The 26,100-nt window shown below is 41.9% G+C and overlaps 1 protein-coding gene across 2 annotated transcripts in view; it reads left to right on the forward strand.

Annotated features, from left to right (window-relative positions):
- The window catches only part of TSEN2 (tRNA splicing endonuclease subunit 2), a 49,966-nt gene that overhangs the window by 10,698 nt on the left and 13,168 nt on the right, over window positions 1-26,100 (forward strand). For both annotated transcript variants that reach the window (XM_045493837.1, XM_045493838.1), the window contains 4 exons: window positions 4,120-4,156; window positions 11,745-12,276; window positions 13,452-13,529; window positions 23,596-23,646. In XM_045493837.1, the coding sequence (XP_045349793.1) occupies window positions 4,120-4,156; window positions 11,745-12,276; window positions 13,452-13,529; window positions 23,596-23,646 (698 nt within the window). The remainder of the gene's footprint in view (window positions 1-4,119; window positions 4,157-11,744; window positions 12,277-13,451; window positions 13,530-23,595; window positions 23,647-26,100) is intronic.

Raw genomic sequence — 26,100 nt, forward strand, 5'->3', positions numbered from 1 at the left:
CTGGGTTCTCTATTCTGGTCCATTGATCTGAGTGTTCTTGTGCCAGTACCTTACTGTCTTGATGATTACAGCTTTGTAGTATAGCTTGAAGTCTGGGATTGTGATGCCTCTGGCTTTGGTTTTCTTTTTCAAGATTGCTTTGGCTATTGGGGGTCTTTTCTGGCTCCATACAAATTTTAGGATTATTTGTTCTAGCTCTGTGAAGAATACTGGTGTTACTTTGATAGGGATTGCATTGAATATGTAGATTGCTTTGGGTAGTATCGACATTTTAACAATATTTGTTTTTCCTACCCAGGAGTATGGACTGTTCTTATATTTTTTTGTGCCTTCTTCAATTTCTTTTGTAAGCTTTCTATAGTTTTCAGCATATAGATTTTTCACCTCTTTGGTTAGATTTATTCCTAGGTATTTTATGGTTTTTGGTGCTCCACAAAGCATCTTCACTGAAAGTGCCCCATGCATACCTACAGAAAGGGTTGGTGAAGTAACTTTCATGGCAGTGTTGGTTCTGGGTGTGGACCTGTGAGTTCTGGGCTCTAGTTCTAGCTCTGGGAATGTGGCTGGCTGAACCTTTCCGCCTACAATATTACATACTGGTCACCTGATGGTGTGGGTTTTAGTCCTCATCTTCCTTCACCCTGACTTTGGGCAAGTCATTTCTCCTTACCCAAACTCAAGCCTTCACCCCAGCGCATTAGAGGCTTGGAATAGAGGATAATCAATCGGCTGTTAAAAGCCTAGGAAAGTGAGTTCACAGACTCCTACCTCCTTAGGAATTTCAGTTTGCTGTGTCATGACCTCCCTCTTCTGGTAATTTAACATGTAACTATTTAGCAAGTTTTACCGACAGCCTTCCATGTGCCAAGCGCTAGAGATAAACATGTAAAAAAGCAAATCCCCTCTCCTTGAGATACAGTCTAATTGAGGGCGCAGACCAGAAATGATGGATTCTAACCCTAGCTGACATATGACCAAGTGAAGGATTATAAAAGGACTGATTAACTTTGCCTGAGAAGATTAGGAAGAAACACCAAGGAGGAGGAGCTGGGCTCTGAAGAATGAGTAAGAGTTCACCAAACAGACTGGGGGAAACAGGCAGGGGAAGCCATGCAGAGGCTGAGAGGGAGCAAATGCACGGCAGGTCCATGGAATGGCAGGCAGCCTGAGGTGGCGACAGGGCCAACAAGTAGAAGAGAGTGGACAGAGAGGGTAGAAGATGAGGCTGAAGCCAGAATCTGAAGAATCTCCTAAAATGAATATTTGAGATTTACTCCTTCAGGGTGGCCCACAAACTTAATTTTTGCTTCCCTGGCATAAATTCATTTCCTTCAAATTTCTATTACTGTCTGAAACTTAGTTCCTACATAGATCAGGAACAGGTTCTCAATTATTAAGATCATTACACTATTTGAAAACTTTCTAGGTTTCTGGCCAAATGTTAGTAACTGCTGAAGCTGGATGGCGGGTATAGGCAGGGTCATCATGCTGTTTTTTCCACTTTTCCTTCCTCTCTTTTCGAAACACTAATTATGAAAAAAAAGTTCTCAGACCTACAAAAGTAAAGAGAATAGTAGAATAAATTCCCATGTTCTCACCCATCAGCTTTAATAATTAACTCATGGCCAGTCTCGCTTCATCTGTTCTGCTCACTCTCCCAGTCCCCAGGTTATTTTGAAAAAGATCCCTCACATCCTATCACAGCATCTCTAAGTGGTTCATTATGTATTTCTATAATGATTCTTTTTGAAAAGTCTAACGGCTTAAAAAAAAAACAAAGTGGGGCACCTGGGTGGCTCAGTCGGTTAAGCATCCGACTTTGGCTCAGGTCATGATCTCACAGTCCGTGAGTTCAAGCCCCAAGTTGGGCTCTGTGCTGACAGCTCAGAGCCTGGAGCCTGCTTCAGAGTCTGTGTCTGCCTCTCTCTCTGCTCCTCCCCTGCTCATGCTCTATGTCTCAAAAATAAATAAAAACATTAAAAAAAAAATTTTTTTTAAGTATTTTTAAAAAAGGGAAGCCTGGGTGGCTCAGTAGGTGGAGCATGCAAGTCTTCATCTTGGGGTCATGAGTTCAAGCCCCATGTTGGGCATAAAGCTTACTTAAAAAAAAATTATAATATTAAAAAAACCCAAAACATAATTGTAGTACCATTATCACTTTTAAAAATTAATATTAATTCCTTAGCCTCATCCAAAATCTATGCATCGTCTCAATTTTTTTCTTTTTTGGAGACTGACTCAAAATCCATCTAGGGCCCATACACTACAACTGACTGAGATACCCGAAGTTGATTTTAACATATGTTTCCCTGCCATGATTTTTTTCCCGGTGGTTCATTTGTTGAAGCAATGGATCTTCTGTCCTACACAACTTCCCCCTGGTCTGTTCTCAGATGATTACATCCTTATTGTGCTGTTAACATGGTGCTCAACAAAGGAGGTCACAGGCCCAGTGCGGTCCTTCATCTGCTTGTGGACAGTCCAAGAAGGGCTTGCACCAACCTTTAAGCAACCTACTCACTCAGCACATTGCTTAGTTCAGCTCACCTTGTTTCCACAGTCAGATTTTCATAGAGCAGGAAGCCGTAGGTAAATAACTAAATACCATGTCATCTATATCCATTCTGGTGCAAAGGACTTACCTTGTGACACTTGAGTACTCTGAGCAACACTGGCTTAATAAATATACTCTTTGACACTGTTTCCTATGAATTGGAGTTAGAGGCTTGATTGGATTCAGGCTCAAGTTTGGGGGCAGCCTATCTCATGGGTGGTCCTGTGTGTTTCCTTACAAGACAAAAAATGTCTTCTTGTCTCCTTGTATGTCATCAGCACTGTTGGTGATCATGCTTTAATAGAGGATGCAAAACGGTGATATTCGAATCCTATTATTCCTTCTTTGTTTAGTGGTGAGAATGTTCTATAAAGAGAAACCCCTCACTACTTGGTTACCCTGAGAGCCAGATCATGTTTACCAATTTCCAAAATGATGAATCCTCCACAGGTAAACAGTGAATTTCTTCTGGCATGTATTAGTATGTACCAGTATAAATTAAAAGATTCAAGCATTTTGGGGGGATACTATTACCAATGACTGGATTTTAAAACAAATTGTAGTATTATTCTTATTGATGCTCGAATGTTTCCATGTTTGGCCAGCAGAGTCTCTTTTGAAATAAGTCTAGCAGTTTTTGATAAGCTTCCTTGCTTCCTGGTGTAAGTTGTTTCATGTAAAAAATCCTGGCTCTCAATCATATCAACATAATTAATCATTTACTTTTTTACGCAATATGCTACCACCTATGAAATAACTGCTAAGGGGTGCCTGTGTGGCTCAATTAATTAAGTGTCCGACTTGGGCTCAGGTCACGATTTCACAGTTCATGAGTTTAAGCCCCGCATTGGGCTCTGTGCTGATAGCTCAGAGCCTGGAGCCTGCTTCAGATTCTGTGTCTCCCTTCTCTCTGCCCCACCTCTGCCCCTGCTCACACTCTGTCTCTCTCTCTCTGAAAAATAAACATTTAAAAAATTTTAAAAAACTGCTGAAAGCAATGTGAAGGTTATTTTGCCACTCTTCCTTTCTTTAGAGTATAGGGCAGGTTGATTACACTGACGGCACCGACTTTAAGCTGTATTACAAAAAAAAAATTTTTAATTAAATAAAAAAAATAAAAATAAAATAAAATAAAAGATGCTTTGTGGAGCACTGGACAATAGCGATAAAGTGCACAGCTTTAGGGCCTTGATGTTCTCATCCAAAAGTAGAGGGCATGTACATTGAGAGGTGGCAGAGAGGAGGCAGATTATCAAGCCTCTAATCCTAAGCACATGCCACTGCTGCTGAGCTGCAGGGTTGAGTTGAGCAGGATTTCAGGGTCACATCTGAGCACAGCAAGAGCACCGTGATTTGTCAGCCTCCCCTTCCAGGGGTTGGGTTCACAGAGGGATGGCTAATGAGGCACGTGTTTGCCATTGCTGGTTGGGCAGGATTAGTGAACCTGTTAGATGTGTGATTTGGGGCTTCTTAAAATTGTCTTTGTCTTTGTTGCATTTTCAGTGTTTTTTTTTCCTTAAGGAAAAAAATTTGTCTGAACTAACAGAACGTCTTTGTTGTTACAGATATGAAGACAGACATGCCTATAATCACGTCAGAAAAGTAAGTCATGATGGCCTTGGCCAGAACTACAACTTAAATCAGATCTGTTTGTAGATAACCTTTTCCACTGTGGTAGTCCATGGCTTTTTTTTTTTCTTTTTGGTAGTGTATGTGTCCTTGAAAATTATGTCTGAACTTATTGTGGATCAAATTGAATTTGAAATGTATTGTTTACTTTTTTAAATAATCCTAAACCAAATATTTTGCCCTTCTAATTCCTTCCAAATTATGAACAATTACCCTGTAATGTATATGTCTTTAAGTGCTAAGATGCATACACTTATACACTTAGGTCTAAAATTGGCCTCCTGCCCTGTCCTCTTTCCTTCCTCTACACTTGCAGGGTGACAGAAACGCTTTCACAGAGACTCTTCCTCATCCACTCACACAGCCACAATTCCTTCCTCTAGCTTTTCTTTACACTCTTCCCATTGCCCCCCAACTTTTCTCCCTGACCCCCCGAACACATGCACTGCCTAGCTATCACTGTACATCCCACGATCCGGCCTACATACCACTCTCCTAGAGGTTCTTTCCTCACCACCACCCCACCCTTGGTTGAGGTCATTCCTCTGGCTCCCATGCAGTCTGCCTTGGCGTCCCTCCCTGTGCCGTCCATCACATACCTGGATTGAGACTATCGGTTCCTGGAGAGCAGAGACCATGCCGGATTCCTCCCTTCAGCCCCAACACTTAGTGGTCCCTTGGTAGGATTTTGTTGACTCAGTGTTCATGCATTTAAATCTTCATTGAGGGGCATCTGGGTAGCTCAGTCAGTTAGGCATCCAACTCTTGATTTCAGCTCAGGTCATAATCTCATGCTTCATGAGTGTGTGCCCTGTGCTGGGCTCTGTGCTGACAGCTCAGAGCTTGGAGTCTGCTTGGGATCATTTGTCTCCTCCCAACCCCCACCCCTGCCCTGCTCACACACGTGAGTACTTTCTTTCTCTCTCTCAAAAACAAACAAACTTGATAGATAGATAGATAGATAGATAGATAGATAGATAGATAGATAGATAGATGAAGGCACCCGGGTAGCTCAGTTGGCTGAGTGTCCAACTTCAGCTCAGGTGATGATCTCACAGTTCATGAGTTCGGGCCCCACATCAGGCTGTCTGTTGTCATCACAGAGCCCACTTCAGATCTTCTGTCCCCCTTTCCCTCTCTACCTCTCTCCTGTTTACACTCTGTCTCTCAAAAATAAACATTAAAAAAAATTTAGGGGTGCCTGTGTGGCTCAGTCGTTTAAGCATCTGACTCTTGATTTCAGCTTGGGTCATGATCTTATGGTTTGTGAGTTCAAGCCCCACATCAGGCCCCATGCTGACTCTGGCTCAAGCTTGCACTCTGTCTCAAAATAAATAAATTTTAGGGGGCGCCTGGGTGGCTCAGTCGGTTAAGCGTCCGACTTCAGCTCGGGTCACGATCTCACGGTCCGTGAGTTCGAGCCCTGCGTCAGGCTCTGGGCTGATGGCTCGGAGCCTAGAGCCTGCTTCCGATTCTGTGTCTCCCTCTCTCTCTGCCCCTCCCCAGTTCATGCTCTGTCTCTCTCTGTCTCAAAAATAAATAAACGTTAAAAAAAAAAATTAAAAAATAAATAAAAATTAAAAAAAATAAATTTTAAAATATATATATAAGAATTGTACTAATAAATAAATACTTAAAAAACATATAAATAAATCCTCAACATCCTTGAAGGACAACTCAAAGTGCACCTCTTCTGTAAGCCTCCTAAAAATATCCATGCCCACGATGATGTTTCATCTTGCTTCTAGCACATACTGGCAGAATCTGACGGCTCCTTTTCGGTTTCGTGCTCGGTAACCCCATGGCCAGAGGAGTGGCCAGGAGGCAGTGATATTGGGGAGATCTCAGTGGCTGCTCTGGCTATAACTGCAGGCAGGGGCTGGATGTCAGGTTCTAGTCCATGGGAGGGGCCTGCTAAGGACCCAGCAGAGCCCCCATCCCAGGAGTAGAGCCCCCATTCCAGTAGTAGCTGCAGAAAAGCCGCAGTCAACACTAAGACTCAGAAACAGAGCAGAAGCCGGACCCTCAGAACTGCATCCGGATCATGCTGGCAGTGAACATGGCATGGCATCAAGCCATTTTGAGTATGTGAGGTTCTGGATGGGGGGAGATTGCCACCTGCCTGGGGTTATCCCTTCATAAGCTCTATAGTAATAACGTTCCAAGGATTTTATTGATCCTTGTAGTAGTTTCCTAGAGCTGCCATAACAAAGTACCACAAGCTTGGTGGCTTAAAAGAGCAGAAATGTATTCTCATACTTCTGGAGACCAGAAGTCCAAAATCAAGGTGTCACCTGGGGTGTGCTCTCTCGGAAGACTCTAGAAGATGATCCTTCCATCTTCCGTGTCTGGCCTTAGCTTCTGGTGGTAGCCAGCAATCTTTGGCCTTCCTTAACTTGAAGATGCATCCCTCCAGGTTCTTCCTTTATTTTCGCATGGAGGTCCCCTTGTGTCTGTCTCTGTGTCTGTGTCCAAATTTCCTTCTTCCTTCAAGGATACCACTCAGTACCACTTCATCATAACTTGGTTACATCTGCGAAGGCCCTGTTTCCAGAGAAGGTCACATTCACAGGTGCCAGGGGCTAGGATTTAACCATATCTGACAACTGTGTCAGAAAATTATGCCCCCTTATCAATACTTGATTCATTATTTGGCTGTAATAATTACAGTCACAATCTAAATATTAAAAAAATACTAAATATTAAAAAAAATGGGTTTATTTTTATATTTTAGGTTAATTTTCCAGTTTAAATACTTGTTATAATTGTTTCTTTACTATTCCCTCTGAAACTCTGATCCATTTCTCTTTTTTTTTTAATTTTTTTTTTTTAACGTTTATTTATTTTTGAGACAGAGAGAGACAGAGCATGAACAGAGGAGGAGCAGAGAGAGAGGGAGACACAGAATCTGAAACAGGCTCCAGGCTCTGAGCTGTCAGCACAGAGCCTGACGCGGGGCTCGAACTCACGGACCGTGAGATCATGACCTGAGCCAAAGTCGGACGCTTAACCGACCAAGCCACCCAGGCGCCCCTCTGACCCATTTCTCAAGTGCATTCACTCTGATTGGCCTTTACCTTCCGTGAAATCCTTTCTGGAGATGGGGATCAGGGCCTTCAGATAATGCCCAAGGGGACTGAAGTATGTTGGTTGTGTCCTTGAAGGACTAGCGCTGAGAGGGGTGCTGGTCTCCCCTCCTCTTTTGTGGTCCTTTATTCAGCCAGCATTTACTGCAGGTGCCTGTGTGTCAGGCATTGGCTAGGTGCTGCAGATAGAAGAGGAGGAAAAGATTCCGTCCCTGTTCTCAAGGGATTCAGTCTAGTGAGAGAGGAAGACAGGTAAGCAATTGCACTCTTCTGTGATAAATATGGTGATATATTACCATCACCATTGTCGTGGTCAGTGGGTACTGGTTGCTCCAGTAGTGCTGGTTCCCAGTCTGTATGCTTTACCTGACATCTCAGTTCATCTTCTCAAGAAGCCTTTGAGGTAGATGTACTTATTTCCGACTCATACGTGGGGAACCTAGAAACAGCTTGTCTGAGATTATGTCAGCTCAGACCAGGCAGTTGAGCTCCAGAGCCTCTGAGGAATTGACACATAGAACAGTACCGTAGTTGTACATGCTGGTGTTTCTTGGGTATACTCCACGTACGAGGTACTCTACTATCTCTGAAGTCCTCACATCACCCCTGGAGGTAGGTCCTGTTGTTATCTGACAGGTGAGGAAGTGGAACCTGAGGAGGTTACATAACTTGCTCAAGGGTAGTACTTAGACCTAAGCACACTGACTCAAAACCATTTTGCTGTGATCTTCCAGTAATAAATAGGCATTAATCAATAGGCGGTGGAGAAGGGTGTTCCATGCTAAAGAAAGAGGTGTGTTCAAAAAAATAGAAACAGAAAAAGCAGAGGTGTATTCACATGGTACACCATTTTCTGTAGTCTGTTGTCCCTAAACTGAGTCTGCTTTTCCCTAGCCTCATTGTTGCTTCTAATCATAGCTACCACCTTTTCCTCCTGCTGGTCTGCGCCTTATGTTTCCTGACTTTTACTTTTCACTTTTTTCTTCCTGCGGCCTCTCCAGCAGTGTTTGGGGGTAATCGCAGCAGGATTTGGCTTTTTAAGGCATTGCCAGCCAATGAGCCGACACCTGCTCTGTGACTCATAGGCCATATGTCTTAGTCATTTGTGTATCTGGCTGTTTTCATCACCAGTCTTACTCAGAGGCTTTCTTCCACATGCTTTTGCAGCCACTGTCTCACTTGAGCTTTCATAAATGAACATCTGAGGTCATTATGAGGCAGGAATGCAGGTGTGATTCTGGCCTCTTGCAGAAGAGCAAAGAGACAGAGAGGCTAAGTGGCTTAGCTCGGAATCACACAAAAGAACCAACTGCAGAACCCAGATCTAGTGCAGGGCTTGTCCCCACATGGCTGTCCCTGCTCTCAAAGAGCAGTTAATTAAGGTGTACATTTCCATTCATTAAAAATGTTATTTGTGGGGTGCGTGGGTGGCTCAGTCGGTTAAGCACCCAACTTCAGCTCAGGTCATGATCTCATGATTCATGTGTTCAAGCCCCACATCAGGCTCTGTGCTGACAGGTCAGAGCCTGGAGCCTGCTTCAGGTTCTGTGTCTCCCTCTCTCTCTGTCCCTCCACCACTCGTGCTCTGTCTCTCTCAAAAAATAAACATTAAATGAAATTTTTTTAATGTTATTTGTATTTCTTAATGTAATATATGTGAGTCAAAATGATTTTATTTTTTTCATATTTATTTTTGAGAGAGACAGAGCATGAGCAGGGGAGGGGCAGGGAGAGAGGGAGACACAGAACCCGAAGCAGTCTCCAGTCTCTGACCTGTCAGCACAGAGCCCGACACAGGGCTTGAACTCACGAACTACGAGATCATGACCTGAGCTGAAGTCAGACATTTAACCGACTGAGCTACCCAGGCACCCCAAAATGATTTTATTTTTTAAAATAAATGCGCCTCCATGAGGTAAGTGCAGTTAGTCCTGGTTTAAAGATGAGGAACTGGGCCTTACCACGGTTGTGTAGCTGGTACAAGAACATAATGGAATGAGAGTTTGAACCCATATTTGCCTTGACCACCGTACTGCAGAGAGCAGAGCAGTGGCCTGTGTGTGCTCTCTCTCTCAGTTAGAGATCTTTTGTTCAGAGGGGCAATTGCTGAACCTTTCTTTCAGTGATTCTTCCACATATTTTGAGTCAAGGAATTTGATGAAAGTTGTGGATCCCTTCCCAGAAAAGTACACATTGACACAAAAATTGACCACGAAGCTGATAAAGCCATTGCTGTAGGTGGTATGAAAAGCAAAGATTCTTTTTAGGTCTCTCGAATGAAAGTTCTTTTAACTGCTTGTAACCGTGGCCATGCTCTCCGTGCAGGTGAGAAGACACCCTGCTGTTGTATGAGCAACTACATTTTTTTTATTCTGATCATTAAAAGTAATACATAACACCCTTTATGTGGTTACCCCATTTTCTGGGTGGGGGAACAAGCATAGAGAAGTTAAGTAATTGACTTTGTCAAACAATTACAAGTGACAAAGTCAGGCTGAATGTGAAATGTGCAGTACAGAGCTCATGCATGTAATCGCGATGTCACCCTGCTTCTCAGGTGTGAAAATAGCTTTGCTAGGTTTTAACCTTTGAATCTAAGATACAATTCCCAATATGTAGGAAGGCATGTTCATCCCCATGTAGGATAAACAGGGTGTGGACAGCTGGGAGATTCTTCTGATGGGTCAGGGTTAAGCAGCCACAAATCTCTTAAATATAACAGCCCGCTTCCTTGTTCAATTGCGTGTGAGATGTAGCAGTTTATGACATATTCAGCTATCATTACACAAAGCAAAATACTCAAGGTGAAGAGTAAAATTACCTGTCTTTCAACAAACCATGCCTTCTTAAGTGCTATCAGGCTAACAGCCGTAGAGGCAGAAAGTTGCCTTTAGCCCTTCTGATGATGAGATTTTCCAGTATGTCAGTCTGAGCCCACACGGAGGTGTTCCGGTGGCGTTGTCATGTGGTGACATCTCACTGGGACAGAACCCTGTTGTCTTACCTATGACTTTATGTAACTTGGGAAATGTTTGGGGGTTGCCTTTACATTTGAGGAACTAAGCAGGTATTTCCTCACCAAAATATGTTTCAGAAATTATTCTGAGAAAAAGGGCCCTTCCTGCTAGGATGCTTGGCTATATGTATAGCACCATAATCATTTCTTTTCCTATGTAGTGGAAACCTTAGTAGGTACTATGAAAAATATTTATTAAATTCTCATTTTGGAGCTCTCGGGTGGCTCAGTCGGTTAAGCATCTGACTCCTAATTTGGGCTCAGGTCATGATCACGTAGTTCGTGAGTTTGAGCCCCATGTCAGGCTCTGCACTGACAGTGCGAAGCCTGCTTGGGATTCTTTCTCTACTTCTGTCTCTGTGCACTCTCTCTCTCAAAATAAATAAATAAACTTAAAATCCTCATTTTTCACTCCGATACTGAGCAAAAGCTCTTTACATTGTGAGTGGGATATTTTTCAGAAAATATTGTGATATCCAAAATTGAGAATAATGTAAGAGAAATCCTGACAAATGACTCCATATTCTCTTTATATTTACCTAAATCATTTGGCCTACCAGTTTTAAATTACATAAATTTTCATACTTCATTAAACTGGGGTCAATTTTTTTTTCAAATTGAGAAAAATAGGGGCGCCTGGGTGGTTCAGTCTTTTGAGCATCCAACTCTTGATTTTGGCTCCCATGATGATCCCAGGGTCGTGGGATCGAGCCCCATGTTGGGCTCCATGCTGAGCAAGGAGCCTGCTTGAGATCTCTCCCTCCCTCCCTCCCTCCCTCTCTCTCCCCCCCCTTCTTCTCCCTCTCTCCCTTCTCCTTCTCCCCCTGTGCCCCTCTCCCCCACTCACACACTCGCTCACTCTCTTTCTCAAATAAAAAAAATTATTCGAAAACCAAAAAAAATTAAATGAAGCTCTAATAATAAAAACAAAAATAACACGTGCTTATTAGAAATAATTAGAATAATTAGAAAGCACAAAAAAATTATAAAGAAAACATTTACCTATGGCCTGCCACTGAGAAAAACTGCTATAAACATTTCAGCATACTGCCTACCTATCTTTTTTGTATGCTGTGTTGTCTTTTGAATGTTGAAATTCAAGTATTACTTCATATGTGGAACTTGAGACACTTAAGAGAGTACCATGAAGGAAAGGAAGGGGAAAAAAATTGTTTCAAAGAGAGAGGGAAGGAGGCAAACCATAAGAGACTCTTAAATACAGAGGACAAACTGAGGGTTGATGAGTGGGGTGGGTGCAGGGGAGAGGGGAAAATGGGAGATGGGCATTGAGGAGGGCATTTGTTGGGATGAGCACTGGGTGTTGTATTTAAACATTGAATCATGAGAATCTACCCCCAAAACCAAGTGCACATTGTATATACTGTATGTTAGCCAACTTGACAATAAATTGAAAAAAAAAAAAAATTCAAGTGTTACTGACATTATTTCCCTTTTGCAGGTATCAGCGTAGTATAGAATGGGCCACAAAGCTCATGCAAAGACAGGGGCAGGATGAGAGTACAGTGCACAGAATCCTCAAGGATTACACAAAACCACTCGAGCATCCTGGTATAAAAAGGAATGAAGAATTTCAATGGCATGATGAGCTGAATTCTGAAACCATTCCCAAAATGGAAGGTATTGCAGATAGAGAGGAACTTTCTGTGATGAATGGGGGCTCGGAAAAGTCACTAGACCTGGAGGGTCCTAACGAGCAATCAGACCACCTACAAGAGAGCTCAGGGCCTGACCCACTGACTCCAGATGGCTTGGATGAACACTTGGTAGAGGTTGCCACACTGCAGCACTGCCCCCCACCCCACGTTCATTGCAGCAAAGATGTTCTCCCCCGGCGTGACACTCAGCCTGGGGACAGGAGTCCCCAAGTGGATCTCATCTGTGCCAGAGAGAGAGGGCCCAGTGATGAGTATGTGCTGGTAGAGGAAGATGTGTATCATGTGAGCGAGAAGCAATGTGCCCCATGTGAGGAAGTGAGTATAACTGGCCTTTGACAACATGGGTTCAAACTGTATGGATCCACTTATACATGGATTTTTTTTTTATATACAGTACAATAAATGTATTTTGTATATGATTTTCTTAATAACATTTTATTTTCTCTAGCTTACTTTATTGTACGAATACAGCATATAATACTTAAATATGCCCTAATGAGCTGTGTATGTTATTGGTAAGGTTTCCATTCAACAGTAGGTTATTAGTAGTTAGGTTTTGGGGGAGTCAAAAGTGATACACAGCTTTTCTATTACAGGACGTCAGCACCCTCAGCCCTGCATTGTTCAAGAAGAAAATCATTCACTTCCTCCAGAACCATCTATTTCTGGCCCCATAGCAGATGTGGGATGACCAGGGTGTCCCTTACTCGGAACTGGTAGCAGGCCCATATTAAGTACTCAGGGCATGTGAGAGGTAGTGAGACACTCGGAATCCGCAGGCACTGCGTCCCGGCCCTGGTGGCTCAGTAGTTACGAGGGCTGTTTCTACTAAAACTTCAAGTCTGTGAATAACTTAATTTTTTTTTTAATGTATAAATTAAAGCAGCTGCAATAATATTCTTTCCCTTGGGTGGGATAAAAAGAAGTGTTGTGGTAAGTACATGTAGTCTTGAGTCTGGCTGTAGCAGAGGGTCTCGGGTATGGAAGTCAGCCAGCATAGGAGAAGCACTGGGAAGCAGACCCAGAGCCACTTCAATGATGGATGCACAGTCAGAGACAGGTGCCCTGAAATGGTCTATAATAGCTAAAAATGAGAAAATCTAATGGCTAAGTAGTACGTGAAACACCATTTGAAGAAGTGCTATCTACGCTTCAGAATGAGATTGTGAAGTCTAATTAAGAGCCTAGGCACACACTTGTGAGGTACAGGTCGGTGAAAAGAAGGACATAAAACAGACCAACAAAAGGATCATAATTGCGGGAAAAATTCTTGGGGAAAAAAGAAATAAATGAAAATGTTAGTCGTAGAAAACCTAAAACTTATTTTTCTACATAATAATAATAAAAATCTATATTTTTAACAGTATTAAGCCAATAAATGTGAATTGGGAAATTTATAAGAAACACGTTTGTTTTAAAATACAATCTGCTCTATGTAACATGTAGTCCTTCCATTTGTTCTCTATGTATTTTCTTTCTTCTGTCTTCAGTTGGCACCAAAAAAGAGATTAATATGCAGAAGAAATCCATATCGGATCTTGGAGTATTTGCAACTTAGCCTAGAAGAGGTATGTTTCCTGCATGTTATTTTTTCAGCTCTTGGTCTCAGGGCCTGGGCAACCTGTAAATGCAGCCCACCTATAAATGCAATTCTGTCTGTAATTCAGCAAGTGAGTATTCAGTAACTGAATGTTATAAATCGGTCTTGAAATGACCGTAGGCAGCTTCCACAGTAGGCCTGCCTAAGTTTCACTCCTTAGCCTTCCTTTCATCAAGTCTAAGATTTTGGGGGTGGGGGACTTCTCTATATCATGAGATACTGTTTATATACCATACCATTCACCCATTTAAAGTGTACAGTTTAGGGGTGCCTGGGTAGCTCAGTTGGCTAAGCCCCTGACTCTTGATCTTGATTCAGGTCATGGTCTTGCAGTTTGTGGGATCAAGCCCCCCCATCAGGCTCTGCACTGACATCACTAACAAGCCTGCTTGGGATTCTCTCTCCCTTCCTCCATGTTCTAGATAGATAGATAGATAGATAGATAGATAGATAGATAGATAGATAGAGTGTACAGTTCAGTGGTTTTCAGTATATTTGTGGAGTTTCGCCAGCTTTTAATAAGCTATGATTCATGTTCTAAGTCATGTAATGACTGCTAATTACATAAATGGATTCTAGATATCTCCTTCTATAGGATTACTAATACATGTTCTCTTAATGCAATAGCTGCATTCCCAAAAGTTGGCTTAAAAGTGACTCACTAAAACTTGCATCTGGGGCACCTGGGTGGCTCAGTCAGTCAAGCGTCCAACTTCAGCTCAGGTCATGATCTAGCAGTCTGTGAGTTCAAGCCCTGTGTCAGGCTCTGTGATGACAGCTCAGAGCCTGGAGCCTGCTTCGGATTCTGGGTCTCCCTCACTCTCTCTCTCTGCCCTCCCCTGCTCACACTCTGTTTTGCTCTCTCTCAAAAATAAACATAAAAAAAAAATTTTTTTTAAGTGCATCATAAATTTTTCCTCTGATTTAAAGTTCCTCTATGCTGTGTTCACCTGTTGTTCAGTCCCTCTTTGTTTGCTTATGTTTATACTGTTCACAGAAGCGTCCTTTCTGCCCTGGAAGATAGCACCCATTCCTCACACCCATGTGCCTCTTCCCCAAGAGCGCTCCTGCCTGTCTTGGGTAGCCTCAGCAGTGTCTAGCACCATTCTCAGGAAATGTGTGTTGAATGCATCCACATTGGTAACTTCATAGACATGTCCACAGAGAAATGATTGTGTCTCCATATTCTCTTGATTTCCTTGTCTGTACTTCCTTCCACACAGTGAAGCCAAAGGTACAGCCTTATGGACCAGGAAAGGATGTTTGGAATTATTTACTTCATCTCATTTTACATGAGATAGCTTAGTCTGTTGTCAAAGACAATAGCCACTAGGCACATGTGACTATTCTATTAAACTAATTAAAATGGAGCAAAATGCAGAATTCTGTTTCTCAGTTGCGCCAGCTACATTTCAAACACTCAGCAGCTGCTTGTGGATGTAGCAACTGTATTGGATAGCACAGGTGTAGAACATCGTCATCACAGAAAGTTCTGGACAGCACTGTGGATACCCATTCTCTAAGGGCTTGAGCTCTCTGGCCCTTGATTTCTTCTCTGTAAAATGAGGGCTATATAGCATCTCATTCATAAGATGTTCTGGGAATTAACTACTGCTTGTGATGGGTTCAGCACAGTGCCTGATATATAGTAAAATGCTCAGTAAGTGTTACCGCATGCTATTCTTGTCATTATCATCATTATTAAGTTATTAAATTACTTGTAAATTATAATTAAATTACTTATAAAAGCTAGTTGGAATCTTTTCTTTTGCAGTCAATTTTGCAAAAATTTTCACTGGGTACTTCCTGTGTGCCAGGCACTGAGCTTAGTAGTAACAATACAGAAATAAACAGACTACGACTCTGGTTCTAAAGGTAGCCCAGAAATAATTACATTCAGTGCAGTCTGTGGATGGTGCCAGTGTTGTTCCTCTAGTATCCTTTACCCAGGATGCTTAATAATTATGATTACTAAGTATAGCTGGGAAGACTTTACAAGGTCAGTGGTATCCGTGGAGGTTAAAGGACAAATGGGGGATTGCCATTTGGACACTGGACAGCATGGGCTCTTTCTTGCAGCTCAGTCCTGGATGGCAATACAGGATGGCCTGACTGTGGAGGGCACATCTATAAGTATCTACCAGGAGTCTGTCTCTCTACCGGGTGGCACCAGGGCACTGTAGACAGCTGTGTCAGGGAAGGGTGAGGACCATAACAAGCATCAATAGGAGGGTGGGCCGGATAGTTGAGGCCAGGAGGAGCCAGGCAGTGTCTCTGCCCTGGGAGGTAGCAGCAGTAGGCAGAGAGCGTTAGGTGTCAGCTCACTGTCCCAGTAGGTGACTACTTGTATTCCGTTTGGTGCTTTTTACAAGAAAAGGGGCTGCTGTCTGCTGCTGTCTCCCAAACACTCCCTGAAGAAAAGCAAGAGTGTTGGGAGGTAGGTGAGGTTGCTCTGTGTTCTTGGAAGCTGCTTGGTTCCAGAGGACATTCCAGAGAGGTGTTACAGTTTTCAGGGAGCGTGCAGTGAGACCTAGCTCTGCTTCTCAGTTCTGTTTTGGCAGATTTCCTATGAATGAATCACCCATGTTTGGTGCACCACTCTGCAGTTTAATGTGTTTCCATAAATGTCCTCAGGAACACGGGCAGCCCTTCTGTGGTGATTCAGAGGAGTTCTTTTTAGGGACTGAGAATGGTAATACCACAGCTGACTTAAAGATCTGTCTCTTAGAGATCTGTTACTGAGAACTGTTTTTCTGTTATAATGCTTTGGGCTCTAACTAGATTTAGTGATGTGACATTAAATCCTCATTAAACTCTTCCCTCCATTTTGCTCTGATAGTAAAAACTTACTAATGAGATCTCAAGGGACATACTCGCTCCCTCCCCTGACTTCCCCAGTCTGCTGATGATTTAATTCCAAGTAAAGCCAACTCAACTGAATTAAGATCCACTCCATCTGTAATAAGTACCTAAGAGCAGTTTGTGTACATTCATAAAAGCCGTTTATTTTAGGCCAGTAAATATTAATGAGGCATTGGTTTCCTCAGTTCTTAGAGAAACACTTGTTGACTGATAATGGAAAGTTTCTAAGGAACTTAAATTCTAACACATACCAGGAAGGAGTCTCTTGCTTAGCAAACAGAGGATTGAAATTTTCCAGGCTGTAATATCGAAATCATTCCTTAAAAAGGAGGGAAAACTAAAATGAATTGAGCAGGTAGGTGCTTTGTGTAGCCTTTAAAATTTTTATAAGATTTAATCTCATTAAATCTTTTTTTTGAGTCCAATAATAATCATTGTATTTATTTTTTTAAATATGAAATTTATTCTCAAATTGATTTCCATACAACACCCAGTGCTCATCCCAACAGGTGCCCTCCTCAATGCCCATCATCCACCCTCACCTCCCTCCCACCCCCCATCAGCCCTCAGTTTGTTCCCAGTTTTTAAGAGTCTCTTATGTTTTGGCTCCCTCCCTCTCTAACCTCTTTTTTTTTTTCTTCCCCTCCCCCATGGGCTTCTGTTAAGTTTCTCAGGATCCACATAAGAGTGAAAACATACAGTATCTGTCTTTCTCTGTATGACTTACTTCATTTAGCGTAACACTCTCCAGTTCCATCCACGTTCCTACAAAAGGCCATATTCCATTTTTTCTCATTGCCAAGTAGTATTCCATTGTGTATATAAACCACAATTTCTTTATCCATTCATCAGTTGATGGACATTTAGGCTCTTTCCATAATTTAGCTATTGTTGAAAGTGCTGCTGTAAACATTGGGGTACAAGTGCCCCTTTGCATCAGCACTCCTGTATCCCTTGGGTCAATTCCTAGCGGTACTATTGCTGGGTCATAGGGTACATCTATTTTTAATTTTTTGAGGAACCTCCACACTGTTTTCCAGAGCAGCTGCACCAGTTTGCATTCCCACCAACAGTGCAAGAGGGTTCCCGTTTCTCCACATCCTCTCCAGCATCTATAGTCTCCTGATTTGTTCATTTTAGCCACTCTGACTGGCATGAGGTGGTATCTGAGTGTGGTTTTGATTTGTATTTCCCTGATGAGGAGCGACGTTGAGCATCTTTTCATGTGTCAGTTGGCCATCTGGATGTCTTCTTTGGAAAAGTGTCTGCTCATGTCTTTTGCCCATTTCTTCACTGGATCATTTGTTTTTTGGGTGTTGAGTTGGGTTTTGGATACTAACCCTTTATCTGATATGTCATTTGCAAGTATCTTTGCCCATTCCATCAGTTGCCTTTTAGTTTTGTTGATTGTTTCCTTTGCTATGCAGAAGCTTTTTATCTTGATAAGGTCCTGATAGTTCACTTTTGCTTTTGTTTCCCTTGCCTTGGGAGACACGTCAAGTAAGAAGTTGCTGTGGCCGAGGTCAAAGAGGTTGCTGCCTGTGTTCCCTGGGATTTAGATGGTTTCCTTTGTTATATTTAGGTCTTTCATCCATTTTGAGTTTTTTTATTTTATTTTATTTTTAATGTTTATTCATTGAAAAAATTTTTTTTAATGTTTACTTACTTTTGAGAGAGAGAGAAACAGCGTGCAAGTGGAGGAGGGGCAGAGAGAAGGAGATGCAGAATCTGAAGCAGGCTCCAGGCTCTGAGCTGTCAGCACAGAGCCCAACGCGGGACTTGAACCCACGAACCGCAAGACCATGACCTGAGCCAAAGTCGGACACTTAACTGACTGAGCCACCCAGGCACTCCAATATTTACTCATTTTTTGAGAGAGAGACAGAGTGTGAGCAGGGGAGGGAAGAGACAGAGGGAGACACAGAATCCGAAGCAGGCTCCAGACTCTGAGCTGTCAGCAGAGAGCCCAGCATGGGGCACAGACTCACCAAACCATCAGCTCATGACCTGAGCTGAAGTTGGACACTTAACCAGCCAAGCCACTCAGGCGCCCCCATTTTGAGTTTATTTTTGTGTATGGTGTAAGAAAGGGTCCAGGTTCATATTTCTGCATGTCGCTGTCCAGTTTTCCCAGCACCATTTGCTGAAGACACTGTCTTTATTCCATTGGATACTCTTTTCCTGCTTTGTCGAAGAGTAGTTAGCCATACGTTTGTGAGTCCATTTCTGAGTTCTCTATTTTGTTGCATTGATCTATGTGTCTGTTTTTGTGCCAGTACCACACTGTCTTGATAATTACAGCCTTGTAATACAGCTTGAAGTCTGGAATTGTGATGCTTCCATCTTTGATTTTCTTTTTCAACATTACTTTGGCTATTCCAGGTCTTTTCTGGTTCCATGCAAATTTTAGAATTGTTTGTTCTAGCTCTGTAAAGAATGCTGGTATTATTTTGATAGGGATTGCATTGAATGTGTAGATTCCTTTGGGTAGTATCAACATTTTAACAGTATTTGTTCTTCCAGTCCATGATCATGGAATGTTTTTCCATGTCTTTGTGTCTTCAGTTTCTTTCATAAGATTCCTGTAGTTTTCAGCATGCAGATCTTTTACCTCTTTGGTTAGGTTTATTCCCAGGTATTTTTTGGTTTTCAGTGCCATTGTAAATGGGATCAGTTCCTTGATTTCTGTTTCTACTGCTTCATTATTGGCGTCTATAAATGCAACTGATTTCTGTACATTGATTTTATATGCTGCAACTTTGCTGAATACATGTATCAGTTTTAGCAGTTTTTTGCTGGAGTCTTTCGGTTTTCCAAAAGAGCATCATGTCATCTGTGAAGTGTGAAAGTTTAACGTCTTCCTTGCTGATTTGCTTACTTTTTGTTTTTGTTGTCTGATTGCTGAGGCTAGGACTTCAAACACTATGTTGAACAACAATGGAGAAAGTGAACATCCCTGGCATGTTCCTGACCTTAGGGGGAAAGCTCTCAGTTTCCCCATTTGAAGACGATATTAGCTGTGGGTCTTTCGTAGGTGGCCTTTATGATTTTGAGGTATGTTCCTTCTATCCCTCCTTTCTTGAGTTTTTTTTTTTATCAAGAAAGGATGCTGTATTTTGTCAAATGCTTTCTCTGCATCTATTGAGAGGATCATGTGGTTCTTATCCTTTTTTTTTTTTTTTTTTAACTAATGTGATGTATCACATTGATTGAATTATGGATATTGAATCAACCATACAGCCCATCAATCCCAATTGATCATGGTGAATAATTCTTTTAATGCATTGTTGGCTTCACTTTGCTAGTATCTTGTTGAGAATTTTTGCATCCATATTCATCAGAGAAATTGGTCTGTAGTTCTTTTCAGTGGGGTCTTTGTCTGATTTTGGAATCAAGGTAATGCTGGCCTCATAGAATAAGTTTGGAAGTTTTCCTTCCGTTTTTGTTTTTTGGAACAGCTTCAAAAAAAATAGGTATTAACTCTTCTTTAATTGGTTTGGTTGGAGTCCATCTGGCCCTGGACTCTTGTTTGTTGGAAGATTTTTGATTACTGATTCAATTTCCTTACTGGTTATGGGTCTCTTCAAATTTTCTATTTCTTCCTGTGTCAGTTTTGGTAGTTTATATCTTTCTAGGAATTTGTCTGTTTCTTCCAGATTGCCCAATTTGTTGGGATATAATTGCTCATAATATTCTCCTATTGTTTGTATTTCTGCAGTGTTGCTTGTGATCTCTTCTCTTTCATTCATTATTTTATTTATTTGGGTCCTTTTCTTTTTGATAAATCTGGCTAGATGCTTATCAATTTTGTTAATTCTTTTGAAGAACCAGATCCTGGTTTCATTGCTCTGTTCTGGTTTTTTTTATTTCAATATCACTGATTTCTGCTCTAATCTTTATGATTTCCCTTTTTCTGCTTGTTTTGGGCTTTATTTGCTGTCTTTTTCCAGCTCCTTTAGGAGTAAGGTTAGGTTGTATATCTAAGACATTTCTTCCTTCTTTAGGAAGGCCTGGATTACTATAAATTTCCCTCTTACGACTGCCTTTGCTGCATCCCAGAGGTTTTGGACTGTCACGTTTTCATTTTAATTGGCTTCCATGTACTTTTTAATTTCTTTAATTTCTTAGTTAACCCATTCATTCTTTAGTAGGATGTTCTTTAGTCTCCCAAGTATTCGTGGTCTTTTCAAATTTTTTCTTGTGGTTGATTTCAACTTTTATAGCGTTGTTGTCTAAAAATATGCATGATAGGATATTGATCTTGTTTACTTGTTGAGGGCTGATTTGTGACCCAGTATGTGATCCATTCTGGAGAATGTACCATGTGTACTTGAGAAGAATGTGTATTCTGCTGCTTCAGGGTGAAATGTTCTGAATGTGTCTGTTACATCCATTCAGTCCAGTGTGCCATTCAAAGCCATAGTCTCCTTTTGATTTTCTGCTTAGATGATCTGTCCATTGTTGTACATATGGTGTTAAAGTCCCCTACTATTATGGTATTATTTATCAATGAGTTCTTTATGTTTGTGATTCATTGATTTATATATTTGGGTGCTTTCAAGTTGGGGGCATAAATATTTGGAACTGTTAAGTCTTCTTGGTGGATAGACCCCTTCATTATGATACAGTGTCCTTCTTCATCTCTTGTTACAGCCTTTGTTTTAAAATCTAGTTGGTCTTGGGGCGCCTGGGTGGCGCAGTCGGTTAAGCGTCCGACTTCAGCCAGGTCACGATCTCGCGGTCCGTGAGTTCGAGCCCCGCGTCGGGCTCTGGGCTGATGGCTCGGAGCCTGGAGCCCGTTTCCGATTCTGTGTCTCCCTCTCTCTCTGCACCTCCCCCATTCATGCTCTGTCTCTCTCTGTCCCAAAAATAAATAAACGTTGAAAAAAAAAAAAAATTTTTTTAAAAAAAAAATCTAGTTGGTCTGGGGCGCCTGGGTGGTGCAGTCGGTTAAGCGTCCGACTTCAGCCAGGTCACGATCTCGCGGTCCGTGAGTTCGAGCCCCGCGTCGGGCTCTGGGCTGATGGCTCGGAGCCTGGAGCCTGTTTCCGATTCTGTGTCTCCCTCTCTCTCTGCCCCTCCCCCGTTCATGCTCTGTCTCTCTCTGTCCCAAAAATAAATAAACGTTGAAAAAAAAATTAAAAAAAAATAAATAAAATCTAGTTGGTCTGATATAAATATGGCTATTCTGGCTTTCTTTTGCCATCCAGTAGCATGATACATGGTTCTCCATCCCCTTATTCTCAATCTGCAGGTGTCTTTAGGTCTAAAATGAGTCTGTGGTAGCCAGCATATAGATGAGTCTTGTGTTTTTTGATCCATTCTGATACCCTATGTGTTTTGATTGGAGCATTTAGTCCATTTACATTTCAAGTGATTATTGAATTGTGTTGCCTGTAGAATTGGCGTTTCTGGTGATGTTCTCTGGTCCTTTCTAGTCTTTGTTGCTTTTGGTCTTTTTGTTTTGTTTTTTCTCCGCTCAAAGAGTCCCCCTTAAAATTTCTTGCAGGGCTGGTTTAGTGGTCACGAACTCCTTTAGTTTTTGTTTGGGAATTTCTTTATCTTTCCTTCTATTTAAAAAAAAATTTTTTTTAACATTTTATTTATTTTTGAGACAGAGAGAGAGAAAGCTTGAACAGGGGAGGGTCAGAGAAAGAGGGAGACCCAGAATCTGAAACAGGCTCCAGGCTCTGAGCTGTCAGCACAGAGCCCGACGCGGGGCTCGAACCAACGGACTGCAAGATCATGACCTGAGCCGAAGTTGGACACTTAACTGACTGAGCCACCCAGGTGCCCCTTTCCTTCTATTTTAAATGACAGCCTTGCTATAAAGAATTCTTGGCTGCATATTTTTCTGATTCAGCACGTGATCCTCACAATAGATGCAGAGAAAGCATTTGACAAAATACGGCATCCTTTCTTGATAAAAACCTGCCACTCCTTTCTGGCTGGGGACTGCATCTCGGTTGCCACACTACATAAGAGGGCCCTCCTCATCTGTGCCAGGTGGCAGCAGCAGCATAATGTTTGTCGTTTGGTTGTAAATGAATCTCCCATCCTCATATTTATACAGAAAGTAACCCAGTTTTACTAATAGCCACCATTTAGCCACTAGTACACAGCAATTTTGCGTAAGTCTGTTCAGGTGTAAACATGAATCCTTTTCTCCTCTACAAGTAGAGTGAAAAACAGGGTCTATTTGGTGGTATCCATGTTTGGCATTGTCTTAACTTTTATCACTTTTGCAGCACCTGGCTGGCTCAGTCAGTAGTCAGGGTTGGGAGTTTAAACCCCATGTTCAGTGTAAGGTTACTCAAAAAGATAAACTTTTTTAAAAAACTATTTTTATTTCCAAGTATGATTTTACTCAACTAGAGCTGACTTTCCTTGCTTTTCCTCCTGCCTCCTCATACAAGTAAAACATGTTACTGTATAATGGGAGTGCCTGGGTGGCTTAGTCAGTTAAGCATCCGACCAGCTCAGGTCCTGATCTCGCGGTTCATGAGTTCGAACTTCCCATCAGGTTCTGCTGCCAGCAAAAGAGCCTGCTTCAGATCCTCTGTCCTCTCTCTCTCTGCCCTTCCCCCACTCATGCTTTCCCCTGCCCCTCCTTTCTCAAAAATAAACAAACATTTGGGGGGAAAAAAGTTACCATATAATGAAGTTTATGGAAAGATAGGGATTACTTAATAGGAAATCACTTTACTGCATGGGTGACTAAAAAACTCATGTTTTGTTATGCAAGCCAAATCTGCACTGCCTACTTTTCACAAATTTCCATATATTTCTTTCTGTAAATTTTTTTCTCAGTTTAATATGGTTATTTAATTTTACAGAGGAAAATCTAATGAGCAAAAGTTGCTGTTGTTACAGCTATTTACATCATTTTCCAATTTAGCTATGTGATTTTTAAGGGAAAAATACATGGAAATATCATACAAATGCTTTTTTAATTGATTTTTAACCAATTTGTGACTTTTATATTTTCTTAGATGTTTTTTAAATCCTTTAAATTTGCATGAATCATTTATGTTAAAAAATTTGTCACCATTTTGAAGATGATTTAAGGATGTTAGTTTGTACTTGAGGCAAACAGAAATCAGTCTGTAAAATAACTTCTCAAGAATGTGGGACAGTTTCTAATGAGCATTTTCTGCTTGCTCTGTTTTTAGGCCTTTTTCCTGGTCTATGCTCTAGGATGTCTAAGCATCTACTATGAGAAGGTAAGATGTCTTATTTAGATACAGTCCACTTAAAATTTTCCTGGCACCTCAGTGGCTCAATTGGTTGGGCATCCAACTTTGGCTCAGTTCATGATCTCACGGTTCATGGGTTTGAGCCCTGAGTGGGCTCTGTGCTGACAGGTCAGAGCCTGGAGCCTGCTTCAGATTCTGTGTCTTCCTCTCTCTCTGTCCCTCTCCTGCTTGCTTGCTCTTTCTCTCTCTCTCAAAAATAAACATTAAAAAATTAAAAAAAATATTTTTTCCTGGTGTTGAAAGCAGCTTGTAGTAATTTTCACATTGCTGTAATACAAACGTGCCTACTTTCACCCAGTAAAATTGGATCTGATTTTTTTTCTACATTTGGGCTTTGGGTCCTGAATTGGGACTATTAAGGCAAAAGCCAGCTTTGACTCTTTTAGATTCGATTTCATTCCCAGAGACTAGGAGAAGATCAATATCTTAAATAATGATCAGGAAATCTGTGTCAGAAAAGTACTAAAAATTAGCAACAAAAGTTGAAACTGTCTGTGTTTAGCACTTACTTCGGTAAAAGCTGTTTGTTGGGTACCTTACCTGCAGTACCTAATCCTTGCCTCTGCCTGGTAAGAATTCTACAGATAAGGTAACTGAAGCTCAAAGGAAGTAAGTAACTCACCCAAGGTCACACAGCTAGTCTGGTTAGAACTAATAATTGAAGCTATGTCAAGGTATTCCCAAAGCCATGATTCTATACTGTAGCCTGCTGCCCTTAGAAAGTCCCACAAGAAGCTGGTACCACGGCTTACTTTCTGGTGGAGGCATTGGAGGCTGGGCGCACAGATAGAAGGGGAGACTTCACTGGACACTTCTATGCATGTGAATATAATACCTATTCAAAATAATTCAAATGAAATTAAAATTAAAAAGAGAAAGGTAAGCAGAATAATAGACAGAGACAGTATATTTTGTTCTGTACCTGGGAGTGCATAATTTTATCATTCTTCAAATTCTAATTATATAAATTATTTTCATGACTATTCCAGTGGTTTGGAAACAGATGTTGGCTGATGGGTGATTCATTTTCTCAGGTGGTGGCCATTCTTAGCCCACCTTTGCCTCCTCTCCTGGGCCTTAGCCAAAATCTGTCAGAACATTCCACTGCTACATAGAATCCTCAGCCTCTGAAACTTGATGGGCTATCCATATCGAAAGTTCAACCTTCCCTGAAAGACTGTTTCTTGTTAGAGGAGGGCCAACTGTTTCCTTGCGTTAGGACTGAAAGGCCACGCATAGGGGCGCCTGGGTGGTTCAGTTGTCAAGCATCTGACTTTGGCTCAGGTCATGATCTCATGGTTCATGAGTTTGAGTCCCACATTGGGTGAGCTCATGCCCCGCTTCTGGTGAACATCAGCCCTGCTTTGGGCAAAACATGAGCACTGCTTCAGGTGAGCCCTGCTTCTCTTTCTCTCTCTCTCCCTCTCTTTCTCCCTCCCTCCCTTTCTCCCTCCGCCTCCCTCTTCCCCTCCTAGGATTCTCTCTCTCTGCCCTTTGCTGATTTGCATTCTCTCTCTCTCTCTCTCAAAAGTAAATACATAAAATAAAAAATAAAGGCCACATAAGATTTTCTATCTTAGGAACAACTGCAAAAAAAAAGAATAAGGAAAGGAAAAAAACCTGTAGCTCATATTTATGGATTTTAAATCTTAGGCTGAGACAAACTGAGCAAGTCTCATTGACTGAGCCCTAAACCATCCAAAAAATTGAATGTTCTCTGAACCAAGCCATTCTCGGTCTCTTCACATCCTCCATTAGGAAAAAATGCCCTTTGAAGCTGTTGGATTGCTCATTTGTGCCATGAGATAACACCCTCCAGTTTCAAGGACTAAATGAAGCGTCTTTTTTTTTTTAAGCTTTTACAAAATTACATTTTGGCTTTTCTGAATGTAGCCTGACATACAGTAGCTACTCTCTTGGGTCTGTGAAATGTTTGGAACATGCTGCCTTGTGGCTTTGGTGGACTTGTCACACTCGAGCTCGCGGCACGCACTCGTCCTTCTGCCCAGAGTGTTCTTCCACAGCCACCCCGCCTCCCCCAATTTTCCCACCATCCCCCTCCATTCGGCTACTTCCTCCTCATCTCAGATGTTGCTGTCTCAGGGCAGCCTTTCCCAGGTCCTCCAAACCAGTGCTCTCTGACAGAAGTAAACACAAGCCTCAGATGGGAGCCATGTGGGTCCTTTTTAAAATTTTCTAGTAGCTGCTAGAAAAAAAGGGGCGCCTGGGTGGATAAGTCGGTTGAGCATCCAACTCTTGGTTTCTGCTCAGGTCATGATCTCGGTCATGGGATCAAGCATGGAACCACTCTGAGCATAGAGCCTGCTCGAGATTTTCTCTCTCTCCCTTTCTCCCCCCTCCCTTTCTCTCTCTCTCTCTCTCTCTCCCTCCCCCTCCCCCTTCCCCTCTTCCTGCCTCTGC

The sequence above is a fragment of the Leopardus geoffroyi genome, chromosome A2 (assembly GCF_018350155.1).
Source record: "Leopardus geoffroyi isolate Oge1 chromosome A2, O.geoffroyi_Oge1_pat1.0, whole genome shotgun sequence".
NCBI classification, from domain to species: Eukaryota; Metazoa; Chordata; class Mammalia; order Carnivora; family Felidae; genus Leopardus; species Leopardus geoffroyi.